The sequence below is a fragment of the Palaemon carinicauda genome, chromosome 25 (genome assembly GCF_036898095.1).
Source record: "Palaemon carinicauda isolate YSFRI2023 chromosome 25, ASM3689809v2, whole genome shotgun sequence".
Classification (NCBI taxonomy): Eukaryota; Metazoa; Arthropoda; class Malacostraca; order Decapoda; family Palaemonidae; genus Palaemon; species Palaemon carinicauda.
Genome location: NC_090749.1, coordinates 102,460,588 through 102,485,156, shown reverse-complemented (window position 1 = coordinate 102,485,156; position 24,569 = coordinate 102,460,588). Strand labels below are relative to the sequence as shown.

The window sequence follows — 24,569 nt, the reverse complement described above, 5'->3', positions numbered from 1 at the left end:
AGACTAAACACTAGTTCATTCAAAACTACGTTTTCAATCTCTCACCGTACAGTGCCTTGGGACGAGAATAAAAACTAAAAACGTTTTATCCTTTCTCTCCGTACAGAGACTAGGGACGAGAGTAAGAACAACGTTACTCGCTTGGGACGAGAATAAAGATCGGAACGTTCTCTCTTCCTCTCTCTCTCTCCGTCTCTCTCTCTCTCTCTCTCTCTCTCTCTTGATTTCGCACCGAAGAGAAGAGCCCACTTACCTTTCGTCAATAAACAGGTTATTTGACCAAAGGAAAAAACTGAAAGGTTTTTCAATTAACAAGTTCCTTTAAAATAGTATTTAAAACATTTAAGTTTGAAAGAAGAATGAACAAAACGTCAGAATCGATTTACTCTTTTTGCAAAGTGAAACCGTGATTCTCTCTCTCTCTATCGTAACGATAGAGCGCAAACTGCGTAGCATAAATAAACTAAACGTTAGTTCATCTTTGAAACAGTACGTAGACTATTCAAAGAAAATCTTTCATAAAATATTTACTAAAAAAAAATTTATTTAATAAGTTTTAAATCATTTGCTCTGTAAAAGTTATTTACGATTGAAAGGGCTCAACGTTGTTTAACTTCGGTTTCCAAGTTAGGACCGCCTACTCTCGGATTAGAGGAGGAATAGGAAAGGTCGCATATAAACAAATCATTAAAATTTATCTTGATGTTTATTATAAATGGAAAGCTAATCGAAGAGGCCTAATAAAGGCGGTTGAGATATAAAATATATAGTTAACAACAACAATTTATAACGTGATAAGATAATTGCTAAAAGCCTAAAACACACTTCCGTACTAAGGGAAGGGTCGGCCATTTAAAAGTCAAAGAAAGTCCAAAAAACAATCCAAAGTCATCAAAAATTAAATCTATCCAAAAACGAGTTCAAGATTTAAGTTGAATATAAAACACCTGCACTGCGAAAGCTCAAACCAAAAGGAAGTACTTCACCAAATATGTTGAGAAAACTCCAGGTTATACAGCGAGTATTGATACGTCTTGTCGTTAAGGCCGACAGAGAAAAATTGGGTCTGTTTACATGTATATGCGGTATCTGGCCGATAGTTGGCGCTAGTGGGCACACCCGCAACCTTCATAGCGATCGCTCGCGAGTTTTTGTGTGTTTTTCTGTCGAGCCGCCGGAGGCTCAGCTATTATATATTCACCGGGTAAGTTAAATATTTAAAAATGTTATTTTCATTAGTAAAATAAATTTTTGAATATACTTACCCGATGATCATGTAGCTGTCAACTCCGTTGCCCGACAGAAATCTACGGTCGGGATACGCCAGCGATCGCTATCCAGGAGGGGGTGTTCTCAACAGCGCCATCTGTGGTCAGGTACTCAAGTAATTCTTGTCAACAAGAACTCAATTTTCTCCTCGGTCCACTGGTTCTCTATAGGGAGGAAGGGCGGGTTCTTTAATTCATGATCATCGGGTAAGTATATTCAAAAATTTATTTTACTAATGAAAATAACATTTTTCAATATTAATCTTACCCGATGATCATGAATTAAAGAACCCGCCCTTCCTCCCTATAGAGAACCAGTGGACCGAGGAGAAAATTGAGTTCTTGTTGACAAGAAGTACTTGAATACCTGACCACAGATGGCGCTGTTGAGAACACCCCCACCTGGATAGCGATCGCTGGCGTATCCCGACCGTAGGTAAGGAAGTCGACTTGAACCATTACTCTGCCTTTATTAAGAACGTCTTCCTTACTGAGCGTAGCGGTCCTCTTAGGATGCTGAACGACTCTTAGGTGCTGAAGTATAAAGGGCTGCAACCCATACTAAAGGACCTCATCACAACCTCTAACCTCGGCGCTTCTCAAGAAAGAATTGACCACCCGCCAAATCAACAAGGATGCGGAAGGCTTCTTAGCCGACCGTACAACCCAAAAACAACAATAAAAAGTATTCAAGAGAAAGGTTAAAAAGGTTATGGGATTATGGGAATGTAGTGGCTGAGCCCTCACCTACTACTGCACTCGCTGCTACGAATGGTCCCAGGGTGTAGCAGTTCTCGTAAAGAGACTGGACATCTTTGAGATAGAATGATGCGAACACTGACTTGCTTCTCCAATAGGTTGCATCCATAACACTCTGCAGAGAACGGTTCTGTTTGAAGGCCACTGAAGTAGCCACAGCTCTCACTTCATGTGTCCTTACCTTCAGCAAAGCAAGGTCTTCTTCCTTCAGATGAGAATGTGCTTCTCTAATCAGAAGCCTGATGTAGTAAGAAACTGCGTTCTTAGACATTGGAAGAGAAGGCTTCTTGATAGCACACCATAAGGCTTCTGATTGTCCTCGTAAAGGTTTTGACCTTTTTAGATAGTACCTAAGAGCTCTAACTGGGCAAAGTACTCTCTCCAGTTCGTTCCCCACCAAGTTGGACAGGCTTGGGATCTCCAACGACTTAGGCCAAGGACGTGAAGGAAGCTCGTTTTTAGCCAAAAAACCGAGCTGCAAGGAACATGTAGCCGTTTCAGATGTGAAACCTATGTTCCTGCTGAAGGCGTGGATCTCACTTACTCTTTTAGCTGTTGCCAAGCACACGAGGAAAAGAGTTTTTAATGTGAGGTCCTTAAAAGAGGCTGATTGGAGAGGTTCAAATCTTGATGACATAAGGAACCTTAGGACCACGTCTAGATTCCAGCCTGGAGTGGACAACCGACGTTCCTTTGAGGTCTCAAAAGACCTAAGGAGGTCCTGTAGATCTTTGTTGGTGGAAAGATCCAAGCCTCTGTGGCGGAAAACCGCTGCCAACATACTTCTGTAACCCTTGATCGTAGGAGCTGAAAGGGATCTTACGTTCCTTAGATGTAACAGGAAGTCAGCAATCTGGGTTACAGTGGTACTGGTTGAGGAAACTGCATTGGCCTTGCACCAGCTTCGGAAGACTTCCCAATTAGACTGATAGACTCTGAGAGTGGATGTCCTCCTTGCTCTGGCAATCGCTCTGGCTGCCTCCTTCGAAAAGCCTCTAGCTCTTGAGAGTCTTTCGATAGTCTGAAGGCAGTCAGACGAAGAGCGTGGAGGTTTGGGTGTACCTTCTTTACGTGAGGTTGATGTAGAAGGTCCACTCTTAGAGGAAGAGTCCTGGGAACGTCGACCAGCCATTGCAGTACCTCTGTGAACCATTCTCTCGCGGGCCAGAGGGGAGCAACCAACGTCAGCCGTGTCCCTTTGTGAGAGGCGAACTTCTGAAGTACCCTGTTGACAATCTTGAACGGCGGGAATGCATACAGGTCGAGATGGGACCAATCCAGCAGAAAAGCATCCACGTGAACTGCTGCTGGGTCTGGAATCGGAGAACAATACAACGGGAGCCTCTTGGTCATCGAGGTAGCGAACAGATCTATGGTTGGCTGACCCCACAGGGCCCAAAGTCTGCTGCAAACATTCTTGTGAAGGGTCCACTCTGTGGGGATGACCTGACCCTTCCGGCTGAGGCGATCTGCCATGACATTCATATCGCCCTGAATGAACCACGTTACCAGCGTGAGCTTTCGATCTTTTGACCAGATGAGGAGGTCCCTTGCGATCTCGAACAACTTCCTCGAATGAGTCCCTCCCTGCTTGGAGATGTAAGCCAAGGCTGTGGTGTTGTCGGAGTTCACCTCCACCACCTTGTTTAGCTGGAGGGACTTGAAGTTTATCAAGGCCAGATGAACCGCCAACAACTCCTTGCAATTGATGTGAAGTGTCCTTTGCTCCTGATTCCATGTTCCCGAGCATTCCTGTCCGTCCAATGTCGCACCCCAGCCCGTGTCTGATGCGTCCGAGAAGAGACGGCGGTCGGGTTTCTGAACAGCCAAAGGTAGACCTTCCTTGAGAAGAATGCTGTTCTTCCACCACGTTAGAGTAGACCTCATCTCTTCGGAAACAGGAACTGAGACCGTCTCTAGCGTCATGTCCTTTATCCAGTGAGCAGCTAGATGATACTGAAGGGGGCGGAGGTGGAGTCTCCCTAACTCGATGAACAGGGCCAGCGATGAAAGTTAGACTCATCCACTGCCTGACTGAGCATCGGTTCCTTCTCAGCATGCTCTGGATGCATTCTAGGGCTTGGTTGATCCTTGGGGCCGACGGAAAAGCCCGAAAAGCTCGACTCTGAATCTCCATACCCAGGTAGACAATGGTCTGGGATGGGACGAGCTGGGACTTCTCTAAATTGACCAGGAGGCCCAGTTCCTTGGTCAGATCCATAGTCCATCTGAGATTCTCCAGACAGCGACGACTTGTGGGAGCTCTTAAAAGCCAGTCGTCTGACGGAGCCGGACACAAGATCATGGTACTGCTGCACAGTCTGTGAACTGTCAACCATGGGGAAGCGAGGAAGTACAGCGACAACCCGAAACTGTCTAGACTGTCTGGGTAGTACAGACAACTCCTTATCGGGTTGCTGAGGTTGCCGCACTGCGTCACAACAAGTCACCTCTGCTGGTTGTTGAACGTCTTCCCAGTGACACACTGACTCCGTAAAAAAAATCCTCTATCAAGGACTAAGCTTGGACTGCATGTCTTGCAACAAAGCTCAAGGTCTATGGGAGCAGGTGTGGCAACAGACGGGGTTAGCGACTGAAGCGGAACCATTTACCCTCCCTGGAAGCATGTTATGCTTAAATAAAAGTCCATAGGAGGCTAAGCAGCTTAAGGCTCCTCTCCAAATGACAGAGTCCTCAAGGGAAAATCAGAAGGAGGGAGAACAGCACTTTCTCATCTACAGGAACCATATCCGAGAAAAGCTAGGTTCTCTCAGTGAGGGTTTCACTGGTGCAAAAGCAGCAGACCAGAAGGCAACGTTATGAAACTGCTTGACAGTCTGTGAACTGTCAAAAACTGAACTGTCAACCACAACAGGAGCGTGAGGACATACAGCACTGGTGTATAAGTAGCAGACCAGAAGGCAACGTCATGTAACTGTATGACAGTTTGTGAGTTGGCAACAACCAAAGTTGTGTGGGGAAGCCTCAACTCCTGACTGACTAGTTTGCTGCTGGCGAGTGGCGGTAACCACAGTGTGTTGCGGAGGCTGACACACCGTGTCAAAACACGGCAGCTTGTGGTAGCTCACGCACGGCAACGGAGTGCTCTGTGTGTGGGAGTCATCATACATCTGGCAGGGTTGACTGTGCATGGGTGGAGGAGCTCTCACAACAAGAGTGTGAGAGCAGGAAGCCATGCCGGGCGCACAACCGTGGGAGGTGTAGGCCCACGGGTGCATCGTCAACCTTCTCCGCAGTCGGAGTGTGGGAGCTGGCAACAACAAAAGCAGAGTGCTGGTGCGTGGGAAGGGCTGCGGTGGGTTGAGGAGCATGCGGTATGGTATGCGGAGCATGCTGTAAGGTATGCGGCTCATGCTGCATGGTATGCGGAGCATGCTGTAAGGTATGCAGAGCATGCTGCATGGTATGCGGAGCATGCTGTAAGGTATGCAGAGCATGCTGCATGGGCTGCGGAGAATGCCGCATAGTGCTGGAACCCGGCAGCTCTACAGAACCTTCCCACTGCTGATGCGGTAGCTCACGCATGTTAGCAGATGGTGCAGCAAGAACATGCGTCTGGCAGGGTGGACTGCGCATCGGTGGTGGAGCTCTCACAGGTGGAGGGTGGGAGCAGGCAGCCGCAGTATCTGCTGAGCGCACAACCTCGGCAGGTTGTAGGTTAACAGGTGCATTGTCAACCTTCCAGCATGATACTCCTGCATGAAGGAGCAAGCTGAGACTGTATAGTCTGCAGCATGGACCACTAGGGTCTATGAAAGACAACAACAAACGGAGCTACTGTCCGTTGTGACTGAGGGTCTAAAACCGCTGGTGCGGCAACAGACGGAGTTACTGCCTGTTGCGGTACCACCTTGCCTCTCTTGGGAGGTGTGCAGTTGTCGTACTGCAGCAAGTCCGAACTGACCCAGTGGCTACACCTAGGCCGTTGGACTTGCGCGGAAGAGACCGACTTGCACTTAAAAGCTGCAAGATTTGGTCCATGGTTTCTGCGAGAAACCTCTTCCGCAGACGAGGAATAAATGGGCTCTCTCGTCTTTGTGTGGGTGGGGTGATCACGTCGGCAACGTGTGTAGATACACCCGAAACCACGGAGGGAAACGTCTGTTCGTTGATCAAGGCCTGTGGAACCCATAAGTCCTTCGACATTACTTCTCCCCTGGGCTTGGGAGCTTGTAAGAGGTATCGGACTAGGTGAACAACTGGCACGAACAGACGAACCCTCGAACGCAACACTGTAACACTTTGCGCATATCACTTTATCACTTTTGATTTTCTGTTTGCACTTATTTCACTGAACTCGAAACTTTAAGTGGTTTGTACCTGAAACACGCAATCCTATCCTTCATTAAAAGGTAGAGATTGCGAAAACAGTATTACAATGTAACAGAAAAACATAATGAAAGATAAAGAATTCAGTGGCTGGAAAAGAGACTAAACACTAGATCAAATAAACTACGTTTAAAATCTCTCACAGCATAAGGCCTGGGAACAAGAATAAAACTCTAGAAACGTTTTACCTTCTTCCCCTATAGCGACTAGGGAGAAGAGCAAAAAACCAGAACAACGTTACCCGTTTGAACGAAACGTTTATCCTCCTCTCTCTCCCTCCGTCTCTATCTCTCTCTCTCTCTCTCTTGACTTAGAACCTGAGAGAAGAGCCCAATTATATAAATCGTTAAAACATATTATTTGTTAAAGGAAAAAAAACTAAAAGGTTTCCCAAATAAAAAGTTCCTTTATTAGAATTAAAACCATTTAAGCTAAGAAAGAATGAACGAAACGCTAGAATCGGTTTACTCTTACTGCAACGTGAAACCGTGAAATACTCTCTCTCTATCGTAACGATAGAGCGCAAGTTGAACGTTCTGAACGTCAACAACTGCGGAGACTAAACAAAACGTTAGTTCAACTTTGAAAAAGTACGAGACTATCAAAGAAATTCTTTCAAAAACATTAAAATTAAAAAAGCATAAATTCTTAACAGGAAAAACGATATGACGGGCTCAATGTTAATTAACTTCGGTTCCAAGTAAGGACCGCCTACTAGTAGGAAAGGTCGCATATAAACAAACATAAAAATTAATTTTTATAAGTTTATAATAAATGGAAGTTAATCGAAGAGGCCTATAAATGGCGGAGAGATATAAAATAAATCTATAACTTTGTTAAGCAAAATTACCAAAAACCTAAACACACTTCCGACTAAGGGAAGGGTGGGTATAAAAAGTGAAAGAGAGTCTATACTCTCTTCGACACCAACACTTCCGTCTAAGGGAAGGGTCGGCCATTTAAAAGTGAAAGAGAGTCCATACTCTCTTCGTCACCATAATTAAATCAAATTAATTCCAAAAGCTTGCTAAGCTAATGATAAAGCTTCCTGAATAGCGAAGGCTAAACTCTAGAGCAAATACATCACCAAATCGTGAACAATAACTCCAGAATCAACAGCGTATCCAAGTAGGTCTAGCCGGTGGCACGACAGAGGAAAAATTGAGTTCTTGTTGACAAGAAGTACTTGAGTACCTGACCACAGATGGCGCTGTTGAGAACACCCCCACCTGGATAGCGATCGCTGGCGTATCCCGACCGTAGATTTCTGTCGGGCAACGGAGTTGACAGCTACATGATCATCGGGTAAGATTAATATTGAAAAATATATTATGGAACTTCAAAAGTTCAAATTTGGTGAAAATGCTTTTCTGTTGAACAGATTGCAAAGTCTCTTTTTTTTCAATTTATATGAGCTGATCTATTTTAATGTTGTTACTGATCTTAAAAGATTTCATTACTTTCATTATTTCTCAAATATAGATTAACAGTTCAATTATGTTATTTCTCTACAATTTTTTCTGCTGGGCTGCTTTCCCTGTTGGAGCCCTTGAGCTTGTACCACCCTGCTTTTCATGATAAGGTTGTAGCTTGTCTAAAAATAACGACAACAATAACAACGCCTTTTTATTGGACTGGACAGAGTAGTGAGTGGGGGAATGATACGGTTGATAAGCAGTAGCAAAAGGGGCAACTGATATCTGGTTGAAGATCGGCGAGTCGTAGTCGTAAGTCACCACAATCTTCGAGGTTCATTCTTTCCACTACTTTGTTAGAAGAGCAGAATCTACATTCACCCAATAGCAACAGAAGGTTTATTTTTGAATAGCGATTCATCTTTGAGGTCCAAACATACACCGATTAATTTAACTTCTAAAATGAAATCAATGACTGCATTTTCTACTTCCAAATACAAAGTTGCAATTATCTATTTTCTCTAGATCCTCAAAATGTACTTTGAAGTCTTTTTAATTTTAAAATGGCAACATTGTATATTTTTTTCATTTGCTCTTTCTTACAATTGCAAAATCTCTATGGGAGACTGTTAGATTTTCTGAGCTTGGATAAATGTACGGTCAATCTCTAGGTAGTAGGTTGGCCAGGGCACCAGCCACCCATTGAGATACTACCACTAGAGAGTTATGGGGTCATTTGACAAGCCAAACAGCACTACATTGGATCCTTCTCTCTGGTTACGGTTCACTTTCCCTTTGCCTACACATACACCAAATAGTCTGGCCTATTCTTTACAGATTCTCCTCTGTCCTCATACACCTGACAACAGTGAGATTACCAAACAATTCTTCTTCACCCAAGGGGTTAACTACATCACTGTAATTGTTCAGTGGCTACTTTTCTCTTGGTAAGGGTAGAAGAGACTCTTTAGCTATGGTAAGCAACTCTTCTAGGAGGACACTCCTAAATCAAACCATTGTTCTCTAGTCTTGGGTAGTGCCATAGCCTCTGTACCATGGTCTTCTTCAACTGTCTTGGATTAGAGTTCTCATGCTTGAGGGTACACTCAGGCACACAATTTTATCTTATTTCTCCTCCTCTCTTTTAGTTAAAGTTTTTTTATAGTTTATAAAGGAAATATTTATTTTAATGTTGTTACTGTTCTTAAAACATTTCATTTTTCCATGTTTCCTTTCCTCACTGAGCTATTTTACTTGCTGGGGCCCCTGGGCTTATAGCATCCTGCTTTTCCAACTTGGGTTGTACCTTAGCAAGTAATAATAGCTAGTAATAATAATAAAAATTTTCACTGTCCGTTGCCTCTACTATACTGACCACTTACCGTAATTGCTGGGAATGTATCCACTCTTGTTGTCAAGTTTCGCCTGCCACCAGTTGGTGTCGCTCCTGTCCACTACGAAGAGTATGTCGCCCTCTTCGAAGGATAGTTCACAGTCCTGTAAATCACGTGTCAGACAATAAGAAGAATTTCTTGGATGGTTAAAAAATTTTCAATAGCAAGAAAAAACTGTATAATGTCAAAGTTCTTTAAATTTTGTATGATGTATTCATACAAACAAACCAATGCTGCGTAAAATGTGACTTCTTTATAGTAACTTGTACTTTTCCTAGCCATACCACTGCTGTGTAAAATACAACTTCCCGAGGATGGATAAAATTGGCATGGTTTGAATCTGAATGCAAGTGACAATAAACCTTGCAAGGCACCCTGTAATGGTACCATAGGCTCTTTAGCATACCCTTCTCAGAATTCTAAAAGCAGCCTTTGTTAAATCTTTTTCAGCACAACTGAGTGCTTTTTTCAATGCCGCAGGAGCATAAAAACTATTAGAATAGTGCCAACGTATCCCTGCGTGTCGTAAGAGGCGACTAAAAGGGATGGGACGAGGGGGCTGGGAACCCCCACTCCTGTATTTACAATCCTGAGAGACATCATCAAAGAGATGGAGCTGGGGGGAGAGTGACTGCTCCCCGCACTTTTGTTTCTTTTGTTTGATGTCGGCTACCCCCCAAAATTGGGGGAAAAGCCTTGGTATATGTATATGTGTGTATGTATGTACTGTATTAAAGAATGTATCTTTCTAATAGGACCACAGGTTCTCGTTAACATCTCCATACAGGAAACGAATCCGCTGTTCGAGAATATACGAACACTTTTTTTATAAGCTTCACAAGTACAGTATACATTTGTAGTTTAATCATAGTCACCACTGAGCTGCTCTTCTTCTTATGAAATCTGACCATAATGACCAACTATGTGGCCGGGGACATCGGCTCCCAAGGGCAGACGGGGGAAAACGGCGCAACGGCAAGGCAATGTAAAATTTCTTCTCAGATTTGGGACAGTATATAACTGGGACTGGACATTGGTTTGGCTAAAATGTAGGAACACCTAAGGGGAAATATAACAGCAGCAAAGGGGAAATGTAGGAGCAGCTAAGAGGCAAAGGGGATGTGTCACGCACATTCCCCCTTTGAGATTGCAGCCTTCCAATTTTCCAACTAGGGTTGTAGCTTATCAAGTTACAATAATAATGACAATAACAATAAAAGGGAGTTACTGTATTGTCTTGTAGAAAACTTATATTTAAATCTGTAGCTTCACTTCCTTTAGAAATAAATTCACTGCCACCCTCTTCCGCCCTTCTACTACGAGGAAAATTATAAACAATTCCTCATCATCGTCTAAGAAGCTACAAGTGACGATCATTACAGGGTGTTCATCTTGAACCCCCAGAGACGTACCCAGCGTAGAAATAAATTTCTTGACCATAAGAAACACGGATCACAGGGTCATAATTTACCAGGTTCTTAGGGTCGATGAGAGCAAACTTCACCTCGAGTCAGCTGTCTTACCCTTCTTCCTACTCGAATATATGTACTGTACCTCCACTAACAGCTGACCTTCATTACCACTGAACAGATAGCACAATTAATGCGTTTGTTTTCACCGATTCCCTCCAGTCTTAGTCTACAGAATGAAGCTCAACTTCCAGAGGGGGACCTGATAAAACCAGTGAGCTACTCTGCAAATTATGGGCATATCATCATCATACACATTTTTTCCATCACCTCATTGCTTTACAAGGTTAGACATCAAATGATTCCTTTCTGATCTCTACCTGAAGTCCCACCATCTATGGCAAGTTTCCATGATTTCTAGGTCCTTTAGAAGGTCTCTGTCTCGATGCTTTATCTAGCCAATGATTCCTCATCCCTTCTCAGCACACACAACTGTATTTAACGTGGACGACACGATAGCAGAACAGCCAAAAAAAATAACAGCTGCATTCGGATGAAGAGATAGCCCAATTTCATGATTCTGGTACTAAACAAGAGAGTGAATCAGCTGTGTGGGACTCACTAGTCCTACAGATATAATAATGTGCTGCACTCATGTTTAAACAATTGATTTTAAAACTAATTTGTACTTTTCCTATCTATACAAACCTAAGTCTACTGCTGGAAAGGCTGTCGAACCTTTTACAAGGTAGTTTGTTTAACTAAAAGTCGAGAGTGGGAAAAGCACACAACCGGTATGCCTATCACAGAATAGCAGCTTTTGTCCTAAGGCCTAAAATTGGGAGGGGCAGTTGAGGTGGGAAATTTAATCTAAAGAAACTCAGGTTTTAACATCTAGGAGAAATACTATTTTTAAAATCTTTTATTTATTCCTACTTGTATACAAACCTTCCATCCATTAAAATAAGAGAAACTCCATCACTGGTGGGGGGGGGGGGGGAAGTCCCGTAGACTCAAAAGGGAAGATTCTTTTCTCCCATGGACATGTCATCATTCCTGGTCCCATTAGGGAGAGAGGAAGGCGTCTTCAAACACCTTCAACAGCAAACCATAGATGTGTAGATGATGAAAGCTAGTCCAGGGACCATGAACACCTATATTGGAGATGGAGTCGGCAGTGTCAAACCAGGCATGTCAGGAGAAATGCTTGGCGAGACACTGACTCATCATCCAACTTGCCAGAAGGAAGGAAGGAGTTGCTTCTTGGCAGATATAGTCAGGAAAAAGGAGGGAGGTGTAGCGCTACGTCATGTAAGTCGCCTGCATCAGACGTCCTACCAGCCTGTAATGGTTGCAGCTGCTGCATCCCCTCAAGAGAGAAACAAGAAGTAGGTAGAAGAGTTGAGTGACTCAAAACTACTGAGCAGCCACCTCAGCACCCACAGAAAAGGGTAGAAATGGTCCATGGTCAACGTCAGTAAGGTACAGAGAGGCTCATGGGGATCCAACACTTGAAGACCCAGCTAGGGCTAGTGACACGAATTGGTTTGTGAGTCCTTACTTGAGATGGCAGATATACACACTGATCAGAGTCATATCTGCAACCAAACAACCTCACCAAGCCACAAGGAACAGTGTCTGTATACTTCCTTCTTGTTCCTGCTGGGGCTAATGAGAAGGCTGCAACACTCAGACCACTTTGTATCAACTTACATACAAGTAAGACAGAGGTGGTTCCGAGACTAGCTGGTGTCGGGTCTTCATCACAGTATGTGAGACAATGAAGGAGACAGAACCCTCATTTCTCAAAAGTTTGCTATGATAAAATACCGGCAACTCTGCTACTCCCTGGCTGCTGCCGAGAAAAAAAGAGAGAGGCTTGCAGGAGAGATTGCTATGATGACCTCCTCATCTCAGAAGTTAGCACACGGGCCACTGACCTTAAGGAAGGACCATCCCAGCCCAAGACCCAATTCCCCGGTGTAAGCAAGTGTGCTCTTAGCTCCTCTCAAGCGTGGACTGGTCTCCACAATACCGAGCAGAGAAGAGAGAGTGTCTTGATGGAAAGACCCTATGATGCCCTCCCTAAGGGAAGGAGACATTCCATCTCCAAGACCACTGTCCCAGGGTAGGCAAGACGACTTCAAGCTCCCTTCAAGTACGGATTATTCCCCCTGAAGAGGAGAGATCCAAACTCTTATTAGGGGCTTCTTCGGCAGAGGCAGGTATAGACGTCCGTGATCGGCTGGAAAGCGTTTGCAACAAGAAATACATGTTCTGTGTGACCCTCATCATCCTCATCACATTACTATCATTATTATTATCATTATTACCAGCTAAGCTACAACCCTAGTTGGAAAAGCAAGATGCTAAAAGTCCAAGGGCTCCAACAAGGAAAAATATCCCAGTGAGGAAAGGAAATAAGGAAATGAATATGATATGAGAAATAATGAATCAAGACAGTTTTAGAAACAGTATCAAAACATATTTCATATATGAACTATAAAAAGAGACTGTTCAACGTGAAAAAATTTGCTGCAAGTTTGAACTTTTGAAGTATTTTTCTCAGTACCAACTAGAGAGCTGGCAAAATGGGACGCCACCCGACTTGGAGCCACCAAGGACCGTTATTTTAAATGCTACTAGTATGTCATAAGTATCAGCTATACCACTCAGTGTCCAGCTGACCAAGTCACTCCCTCCTGCAGGGGAAGGGTGGCTTCAAGGGCAGCATATACCCTACCTTTACCTGGTCAACGGTGGCGGTGATAAGTGTGTGGGACCACTCGCTTGCAATTGGTGTCACACCAGGTTTACACTCTGCTTAATAGAGCCCAAAGGAATTTGTCAGTGGTTGAGCTCTGTTCTTCACTACTGACAAACGAGAGCAGCTCTTAACCCTTTTACCCCCAAAGGACGTACTGGTAGGTTTCACAAAACCCATCCCTTTACCCCCATGGACGTACAGGTACGTCCTTGCAAAAAACTGCTATTTAAAAGTTTTTTTTTCATATTTTTGATAATTTTTTGAGAAAATTCAGGCATTTTCCAAGAGAATGAGACCAACCTGACCTCTCTATGACGAAAATTAAGGCTGTTAGAGCAATTTAAAAAAAATATACTGCAAAATGTGTTTGAAAAAAAATAACCCTTGGGGGTTAAGGGTTGGAAATTTCCAAATAGCCCCGGGGGTAAAAGGGTTAAAGAATAAGGTATAGAATCAGTGTCGAGTCAAAGCCAAGCCTCTTCACCTAGCTCTAATCTAAGAAGACTTTAAGACTGTCGTATGAAGCTCAGTTCGAACAACCCAGAAAGTACAGGTTGTAAGACAAGAGCTGATACTCCCTTCAGAAGATGCAGAGCAGATTCCTAAGGGCTAGGGCATTCCTCCAATGTCATGGCAAAACAATGATTGATTGATTGATTTAAAGAGGCATCCTGACATCAAAGGTCATTGATGCCGAACAAACCAATGAAGGTAGGAGTAATACTCATCCTCCCCTGGCCTGCAGATCCACCTGAGAAAACCCTAAGACTGGTCAGCAGGTGAGATGTGTCACTCCCTCACAAAGGAGAAAAGCATGTTAGAACTCCCAAGGAACCTTTACGAGAGTCCTGTGTAACTACTACCGCTGCTGCTTCCATCTCAGAAGTGTCAGAAGAGAATAGAATTGGTAAAGTTATTCCTTGCTACCGTGAGTGATTCCGTATTTCCTACAGAACTGGAGAAAGTGTGCTACCTCTCCGAGTTTGCAGATAAGAGAATCATGAAAAGATTCCCAGTTGAAGTCTATTCGGGTATTTGTCCTTTGCTTGGGTAATAGATAAAACTCTCCTCCATCACAAATACTCAGGGGTTATTTCGATCTTGTCCTGAAAGGACACTGTAGAGGTTGTCACAAGCGACCCAAACATATACACTCGAGTGGACAATTATGAAGGCTTCCTTTCTGGAGACTGAGTATGGAGCAAAATATTCAACTTAACCCTTTTACCCCCAGGCTATTTGGAACTTAACAACCCTTAACCCCCAGGGGTTATTTTTTTTCAAGCACATTTTGCAGTATATTTTTTTTTTAATTGCTCTAACAGCCTTAATTTTCATCATAGAGAGGTCAGGTTGGTCTCATTCTCTTGGAAAATTCCTGAAGTTTCTCAAAAAATTATCAAAAATATGCAAAAAAAAAAAATGTAAATAGCAGTTTTTGGCAAGGACATACTGGTACGTCCATGGGGGTAAAGGGATGAGTTTTGTGAAACGTACCAGTACATCCTTTGGGGGTAAAAGGGTTAACCCATGCTTTGAGGGATACCTAAATAGGATGTCCAGCACCTATCTGATTCTTAAGGTTAGTACTGTATGTTTTAAGACCGAAAAGATACTACTGAGCCCAGCCATCCAATTGACGGTACCTTAAAGAAAGAGACTACGTGCATGTCAACTTGTTCTAGGAATATTTCCTTCCCTTAATATACAAACTCTCAATTACAAATGGATTCAGGAACATATCATCGTGATGCAGATCACGAATCAGGCTGTGCAAGGTCTCGTTTCAGGTCTGGGAAACAGTCCCTGGTGCCGGAGAACAAGAGCAATAGGACGAACCTTCCTTCTATCGATCAGATTCGGTCGAGTGGTCAGCCCGGCTCAGTGCTTCGAAGTCAAAGAGTGGGTACCAGGCAATGACTAGCTTAGCACAGTGTGCAGGACTGGTAGCAAGCAGAAGTACCGAAATACATTGGGAAGAAAAGAGACAGAAAAGGTACCACGTACACTTTCCTCCATTGATCATCATGGTTCCATGCTCATGAATGTGGGACTGTCGCCTCTCAATCACCTACCGCCAGTTGCCAGCTGAATACCAAAGGGAGCAGCACTCCTCCAATGCCAAGACAAAGCAGTTCCAGCGGTAGCTAAGCCAGCCATCTGGCTCACAGTAAAATAAAGGGGGCAAAAGACCCAGTAGTGCACCCACGCGCTGACCCCGGGTCGCCTCAGGGCACGTATCCATCCGCCATGGAGGGACCCGACAAGGGAAAACGATGATAAGGGGGTACTGTGCAAACTTCTTGGTCGGATAGGGAGGAGATCCCAGATGCTCCTAAAGAAAGTAGTTCGAGGTAAGTACTCCGTGTTGGAACATATATAGCTTCTATAAATGCAAAATCTTATGAATATCTTCCTGGACGCCTTGTTGAAACTTCTCAATTATCTCCCTCCCTTCTAGATATACCAGTTGGGAGAATTCTTCATGGTCTTCCAAACATCCTAGAACTTTTACCCTCCCATTTAAGTTCAACTAATATAAAAACAAAAGGGTTAAAGCATTGAAAATAAAAGAAACAATGTCTAATGCTATGCAACAAGGCGCAAAGAATTCAGATACTCACACGCTTGGCTTTGTAGCTCCCTAGGGCCTCAAACGCCTGAACTTGACCTGCAGACAGAACGCAAGATTAATAAAGCGCTTTCCTTTCGGAGTAAAAAATCATCTACTGTATATAACACTTGAGTTCGGATATGAATTTGCACGTGCACTTGAAGTAGAACTTGACAGACAATGAACATAACTCGTATTATCTTCCTGATATGAAACACGAAGTCTTTTTTTTCTTAAGTGTGGGTTTCTGTGGTAACATTGCAAGCAACTCTTTATATATTGTACAGTAAAAGCTAATTACTATTGTTTAGGGTACGGTACGTTCAAAATACAGTTAGACGGCAGTAACAATAGAATGGGATTCAACGAAAATATGTCTATCAAAAGTACTGTAGGTACATTGAAAGTACGTTTAAAAGTACGTGCGTACATTTCAGCTATAAGGAATGATTCTGGCGACAAGAAATATCCCAGTTGCTTCACTCACCTTTTCTTACAGGTGGGGGAGGTGGCGCTGGTCTATGGGGTTGCGACATCTTGGTAATAAACAATTGCTGGAGTGCCAAAAATTAGAGTAAAAAGATCTGAAAGGGAAAAATAATTAAGTTGTTATATTTCTGTAATATTTTTTTCTTTTATAATAGAGACAAAATTCTCATCACCCCCCACAATCTGAAATAGAATTGCAAAATTTTATATAGAGTAATTTACGAGCTTATTTGTAATATATACATACATATACCAAATTTTGGGGGGTAGCCGACATCGACAAATGAAACAAAAACAAAAAGGGAACCTCTATTCTCTACGTTCCTCCCAGCATAACAAGGGACTCGACCGAGTTCAGCTGGTACTGCTAGGGTGCCACAACCCACCCTCCCCCGTTATCCACCACAGATGAAGCTTCATAATGCTGAATCCCCTACTGCTGCTACCTCCGCGGTCAACCAAGGCACCGGAGGAAGCAGCAAGGCCTACTGGAACTGCGTCACAATCGCTCGCCATTCATTCCTATTTCTAGCACACTCTCTTGCCTCTCTCACATCTATCCTCCTATCACCCAGAGCTTTCTTCACTCCATCCATCCACCCAAACCTTGGCCTTCCTCTTGTACTTCTCCCATCAACTCTTGCATTCATCACCTTCTTTAGCAGAAAGCCATTTTCCATTCTCTCAACATGGCCAAACCACCTCAATAAAAACAGAAAAAAAAAATTTTTCTACTGTATAGTACAGCACTGTATCCATAAAATACTTTCTCACGTAATTTTCCTAGGCACTCAATCTAGACTTCCCATGGTTTCTTACGTTCTCATGCCCTTTTTAATGGGAGAATGGACCATGATATACGGGACCTACGATAATAGCATGCAGCCTTTATAACGACGCGTGTGGTTTTTTTTTTGGGGGGGGAGGGCGTTTGTAGATCGTAAAAAAAATAACAACTCCCTTATTTTCAATCCTTTTGCAATCATGTATAGAAGGCTCACAACTTTTAAACTTGACACGTTCCAAGAAACTGTTTGTAAATTAGATTGTTTGTCAGTCAAATTTTTTTTTATTTTTGCCTAGGGTACGCCCAACCTGTATCCCATGCCTATAATTTCCATCTACAGAATTCAACAAATAGTTAGTTTTCATATGAGATAGATATCAGATTATTACAAACATTATTTTGTTTACTGTAAGTAGTAGGCTGGCCAGGGCACCAGCCGCCCATTGAGATACTACCGTACAGAGTTATGGGGTCCTTTGACTGGCCAAACAGTACTACATTGGATACCTCTCTCTGGTTACGGCTCATTTTGTCTTTGCCTACACATACGCCGAATAGTCTAGCCTATTCTTTACTGCTTCTCCTCTGTCCTCATACACCTGACAACACTGAGATTACCAAACCATTCTTCTTCACCCAAGGGGTTAACTACATCACTTATTGTTCAGTAGCTACTTTCCTCTTGGGAAGGGTAGAGGAGACTCTTTAACTATGGTAAGCAGCTCTTCTAGGAGAAGGACACTCCAAAATCAAACCATTGTTCTCTAGTCTTAAGTAGTGCCATAGCCTCTGTACCAAGGTCTTCCACTGTCTTGGGTTAGAGTTCTCGGGCACACTATTCTATCTAATTCCTCCTCCTCTTGTTTTGTTAGTTTTTAAGGTTTATATAGGAAATATTTATTTCAATGTTGTTACTGTTCTTAAAATATTTTATTTTTCCTTGTTTCCTTTCCTCACTGGGATATTTTTCCTATTGAGGCCCCTGGGCTTATAGCATCCTGCTTTTCAAACTATGCTTGTAGCTTAGCAATTAATAATAATAATAATAACAATAAATTATATAATATTATTTTACTACAGAATTTTTGTAATAGAATAAAAACTGTTCAGTATGTTCTAAAACTACCCCAATTTATGTACTTATTGGAAAGATTAAGAATATTTGAAAACCATCAAAACTACCCAAAAATTGTACATTGGCCGAACTCATTCCCATAGTTCATAGAATTTTCTGTATATGACACTTAGATCCCTTTAGCACCATGCCGCCAAACTTTGGGCAAAGGCTACATGTGTCCCTGCAGTGTGTTTGGGTGTGTGAGCAACTGCGTTTGCCTATTTTTTCCCCGAATGTAAGAATTTTAGCAATGGAAAATTGAATGAATAAACTTCAACCAATTTTTAATGTTACCAGAATGCAGGGCAAGGACCGTACTCTAAAAAAACTGCCGCAATTTTGGCAGAAGGATAAGATTTAACCATTCAATAGATTTCATCAAAATATTTGAAGCATCTGTACATCAGCTGCCAGTTCCTCCTGGTTGGATTAAAAATGGACGTCAACTAACTTAGATCAACCCCCATAACCTACAAGCCGTGTGTAAGAATATTGTTGAAATACGTCCCATATATTAAAAAGCAAGTGTCTGACTATGCAGTGAGGGATTGCCAAACGTACGAATCTATGTGCGAGCGTATATCTAAATATTTAGCCGTCATGTTTGATGTGTAGCGTACATTAAAAGTTTAATATTTGATATCCAAAATATATTCTTTACCTATGACAGTCTATGGAGGGTCGCAGCCCACCGATAGGTAAGTAGTTAAGGATACAGTTCCTAGATTAGGTTCGGTGGTGTTTTCAAGTTTGTTTGCCTTTTAAAATATGGTTTTTCAATCATAACGTTTGAAAATTTGGGGTGTACGTATCATAGCGGCCACCTGTATGTTGAATTACAGCTGACTTAGAATGCGGCAGTGGAAGGGGGCGGTCACAGGGAGGTGTAAGCCCCCCCCCCCTCCCCCTTAGGTAAGGACACGGCTTCATGGTTAGGTTCGGGGGAAAGTTTAGGTTAGTCGACGTCCATTTTTAATCCACACGGGAGGAACTGACCGCTGATATACAAACACACCGAAAATTTAACCCAGGTCCGGGAGCCTTTGTAGGGTGACGGCCAGATCCGTTTTCATTCATAGAAAATGGGAATACAGGTATTATAAAATGGGTTGGACTGTGGCCGTCATTCTAAAATCGAGTTCGTAGAAAACGGGAATACAGTGAACCCTCGCTACTTCGCGGTTCGACAATCGCGGATTCACCACTTCGCGGGGTTTTCCCATAACCCATATATATATACATATCGCGGATTTTCCGGAAAATTCGAAAATACCGCGAAATCTGAAGATAACCAAATACGATATTTTGTTACCTGTAATTCCATTAATACTGTAATTAGTAATATCTGCTCTTACTGATTGTTCATTGCATTACATATGATATATAATTCAGCACAGAAAGAAATAAAACACGAAAAGAGAATGTGATCATACGATAATTCAGTACGTAGTAAAATTAAATCGAACATGAAACGCAAATCAGATGCAGTCATACCATATTAGAATGGTGTGTACTGTAATGGATGTGCTTCTTTTCCATGAATCTTTTGTATGTATACGTACGTAGTACAGTACTGCATCCAATAATATTCTTTGTTGCAAAAATCACATTTCGAATAAGTACTGTAAGCGTACGAGAGAGAGAGAGAGAAAGAGAGAGAGAGAGAGAGAGAGAGAGAGAGAGAGAGAGGCGTAAAATAGCGTACGTACGTAAATTTTTATTATTATTGTTATTATTATTATTATTGTTGTTGTTGTTAATAAAATTATTATTGTTATTATTATTAATCATTATTATTATTATTATTACTGTACAGTATTATTATCATTATTTATTATTATTACGGTATTGTACTTAATCTACGTACGTTCAGTATGCGCGGGGCATCTTCTATGAGTAACCAACGCACCATGTACTGTAAGACGGGTTGTGATTGGTTCAAGCGCTGATAGATGACGAATCAAAACTCAAGTTTTGTTATCTAGCCTGTGATTGGTGTTTTGCCCGCATCTTCAACTTCCAGCATCACAGTTCTCGCGGGTCTGCATCGTTCACTTTCTCTTTCCGCGTATTGCTGAGTAGACGTTCTTAACTTTGTGAAGTTTAATCTGTGCTGTGTGCGACTGTTTTAAGTTGAACTTTCTGTTAAACCCTACTGTACAATGCCTCCCAAGCCTTCTGCTTCTACTAAGGCTGGTAGTGAGCCTAAACAGCACCGAAAGATGATGACGATTGCTGAGAAGGTGACGCTTCTTGATACTATGTTAAAAGACAGTAGAAGTTACGCGGCCGCAGACCTCGAAGACCTGACGAAATCGGGCAGTGAAGACAGTGAAACACAGGAAGAGTTCCAAGAAAATGTCGAAGAAACGGTCTTAAAATTAGAACGGCTTGCCAAGCTCTGCAAGCTTGCGAATGAGGTGAAAGAAATGTCGCAAGAGTGGGACGAGGATATGGTTCGTTCTGTACAATTCTGCACCAAGATCGATGAACACATGGCTCCCTACAGGATGCTCTTGCGAAAGAAGAAGCAGCGGCAGCAACTTCCGATCACAATGCCCTCAGAAGAAATTGAAGAAGTGTCTCAGGAAGAAGTTGAAGAGGTGTCCCAGGAAAAGACACCTCCGTCTGAAGAGACGTAAAATACTACAGTATTATTGGCTGCACAGTAGAAGACATCATCAGCTTCATCATCATCATTTCTACTGTGCAGCAAATTCATCGCCATCATCATTCAAGTTTTTCTTGAACTTCTTTCGTGGTGAGTACAGTAACAATCTTTATTTTTTACTTAAACATTTTAATATTTGTGTCTGTTTTATAGTTTAGTACTGTATGCATTAAGTTAAAGGGAAGGTTTTAAAAGCCTATCATATTTTTTTTGTTTAAAATTTACATTTACGTACGTAAAACAATCTCTCTCTCTCTCTCTCTCTCTCTCTCTCTCTCTCTCTCTCTCTCTCTCTCTCTCTCTCTCTCTCTCTCTCATAAATTGTTTTCCTGCTTTGCTACGTACAGTATGTACTGTATGATTTTATATAGATACGGTAAATAATATTTGTAATAACATATTTTGTAAATGCTTTTACTGTAAATATCATTATTTATCACTTTCATCATGCGCGTTAAATGCCTTCTTTGTTCTGAGCGTGGTTGTTTACTGAGCGTACAGTACTTTATGACGCCGTCGTTTCAGGTGGCGTCATAAAGAAAAACATTTCATTTGGAAGTCCTAAGGAAAATTAAGTAAAACATTGGTAATAACAAAATCAACATACTGTATACATCAATATAATCGATGCAAAAACTAACCTATACATATATGTGTACAGTACACTAAATGAGTTTGTTTCTTCATTATGATCAGAGATAAACGTAAACAAAACATTGGTTGCCATTTTTTATCGTGCTTTTTAGGTGTTTAGGAAACGCATGATATAAAATCGCCTTTAATATTTGTGCCTGTTTTAGTTTAGGGTACTGTAGTACATGCATTAAGTGTTCTGTACATTAAAGGGTAGTTTGTTAACAGTACTACGTACAAGGGAAGGTATTAAAAGTCCGAATATACATGTTAAATAAATAGGTAAATATGGTGTCAATACTTCGCGGATTTTCACCTATCGCGCCCGCGTCTGGAACCTATCTACCGCGATAAACGAGGGTTCACTGTATCCTGAACTGTGGCCGTCGTTCTAAAAACGATTTTGGCGGGAGAAGCTAACTTAAAAAACCCACCTAACCTATGCTAAAAGCTGTATCCTTACTCAGGGGAGCTTCGCCCCCCCGGACACCCCCCCTTACCTACTACGGGAGCGAGAAGATTCGTGGCCGGAGTAAGAACTCGAGCCACAAATTTTCAGGTAATTTAGGGTTTTCGGCAAAAAAACATAAAAGTGTGCGTTTATGCACATATTTAAGATCCGTAGACCATTTCCAAACGTTTTTATTCTATACAAGATAACAGTTGGAGCGATAATAAGCAAATTAGGACGCTTGGCCGTAGCGCTACAAACTACCCCAGGTCCGTCCTAACCAACTACAAAGGCTCTGCGCGGACCAATAGACCAGTAAATAAGCCTAAGTAAAACATGGGGTTTGCAGTACAACGGACACGTCTATGGGTTGCTAAGAAACGGAACTTGAAAATTCCAGTTTTCTATGCGCACGGAAGACCCGATCTGTCATTCTACAATCAAACGGGTTTTTATGTTTTGTGTTTTCTAATATTGGTTTAGAATATTTATTTTTAGCTTTAAACAATAAATGAATTATATTACATATATAATTACGATTTTTTAAAAGATATCCATTAGCGATTGCATAATTAACGAACCCTTTTTTCTACCCAAATCCTAACCCTATAATATTGCCTACCCAATTATAAATTAGCCGAAAAAGCCGATAAAATCTACCCAATATACAAAAAGTCATTAGTAAAAAGAGAAAAATATAAAACGAATAAAAAAATTACCAAAATAAATAGGAAAAATTGCCTCCCACTTACGGTAACCAACAATATATTTCGCAACATCAATATATCAATTATTACCATTAATATATATCACTCAGGAGGATATTTATAATATATAACATCAACAGAAAGTAATTATAGTATTTAGAATGTGTTAATTACCTAAATAATTAGTGAAAATAAGTAAAAAACGAGAAAATGTCACACCAGGAAGATTCGTAGATGAGTCACTCAAAACAAACACGGTGTCAACAAATGGGGAGGAGTTGTTAAAGGATCGCTAGAGAGGTGGCTTCTCGGCAAGGAGGTCGCTGTGTTTAATGCGATTAAAGTGTTTTTTTTCTATTTATTCATTATAAATTGAGAATTTAGTGTTTTTTTTCTATTTATTCATTATAAATTGAGAATTTAAAGTGTTTTTTTTCTATTTATTCATTATAAATTGAGAATTTAGTGTTTTTTTTCTATTTATTCATTATAAATTGAGAATTTAGTGTTTTTTTTCTATTTATTCATTATAAATTGAGAATTTAGTGTTTTTTTTCTATTTATTCATTATAAATTGAGAATTTAGTGTTTTTTTTTCTATTTATTCATTATAAATTGAGAATTTAGTGTTTTTTTTCTATTTATTCATTATAAATTGAGAATTTAAAGTGTTTTTTTTCTATTTATTCATTATAAATTGAGAATTTAGTGTTTTTTTTCTATTTATTCATTATAAATTGAGAATTTAGTGTTTTTTTTCTATTTATTCATTATAAATTGAGAATTTAGTGTTTTTTTCTATTTATTCATTATAAATTGAGAATTTAAAGTGTTTATTTTTCTATTTATTCATTATAAATTGAGAATTTAGTGTTTTTTTTCTATTTATTCATTATAAATTGAGAATTTAAAGTGTTTTTTTTTCTATTTATTCATTATAAATTGAGAATTTAGTGTTTTTTTTCTATTTATTCATTATAAATTGAGAATTTAAAGTGTTTTTTTTCTATTTATTCATTATAAATTGAGAATTTAGTGTTTTTTTTCTATTTATTCATTATAAATTGAGAATTTAAAGTGTTTTTTTTTCTATTTATTCATTATAAATTGAGAATTTAGTGTTTTTTTTCTATTTATTCATTATAAATTGAGAATTTAAAGTGTTTTTTTCTATTTATTCATTATAAATTGAGAATTTAAAGTGTTTTTTTTAATAAATTTATTCATTATAAATTGAGAATTCATTATTCATGAGTCACTCTCCTACATTTATATTATATATTACTTGTTTAAGATGGCTTCTCGGCAAGGAGGTCGCCGTGTTTAATGCTATTAGTGTTTTTTTTTTATTCCTTCATTATAAATTGAGAATTTAAAGTGTTTTTTTTTAATAAATTTATTCATTATAAATTGAGAATTCATTATTCAAAAGTCTCTTTTACATTAATAAAATGATATATTGCTTATTTAAGATGGCATTCTTGCCCTAACAACTTCAGCAGCTAAGAAGGTCGCCATGTTTAATATGATTAAAGTGGTTTTTACAAATTTATTCATTATAAATTTAAAATTCATTATTCATAAGTCTCTTCTACATTTATAAAATGATATATTGCTTGTTTAAGACGGTAGTCTTGTCCTGACAACTTCAGCAGCTAAGAAATATATTGTAATGAGACTAGAGAACTCTAGTGAACAGATGGCTGCCATCTTTAATATAGTTAATATGTTTACGAAA

The 24,569-nt window shown here is 40.7% G+C and overlaps 1 protein-coding gene across 2 annotated transcripts in view; it reads right to left on the bottom strand.

The window, feature by feature from the left end:
* Positions 1–23,107, bottom strand: part of LOC137618760 (osteoclast-stimulating factor 1-like) — a 35,210-nt gene extending 12,103 nt beyond the window's left edge. Inside the window, exons 1-4 of one of the 2 annotated variants that reach the window (XM_068348945.1) lie at positions 23,051–23,107; positions 16,464–16,560; positions 15,987–16,033; positions 9,175–9,289 (exon numbers count right to left, since the gene is read on the bottom strand). In XM_068348945.1, coding sequence (XP_068205046.1) covers positions 9,175–9,289; positions 15,987–16,033; positions 16,464–16,512 — 211 coding nt within the window. In that variant the 5' untranslated portion in view covers positions 16,513–16,560; positions 23,051–23,107. Of the gene's footprint in view, positions 1–9,174; positions 9,290–15,986; positions 16,034–16,463; positions 16,561–23,005 lie in introns of both variants that reach the window. The other variant, XM_068348944.1, reaches the window with a different exon arrangement.
* Positions 23,108–24,569: the final 1,462 nt, after the last annotated feature.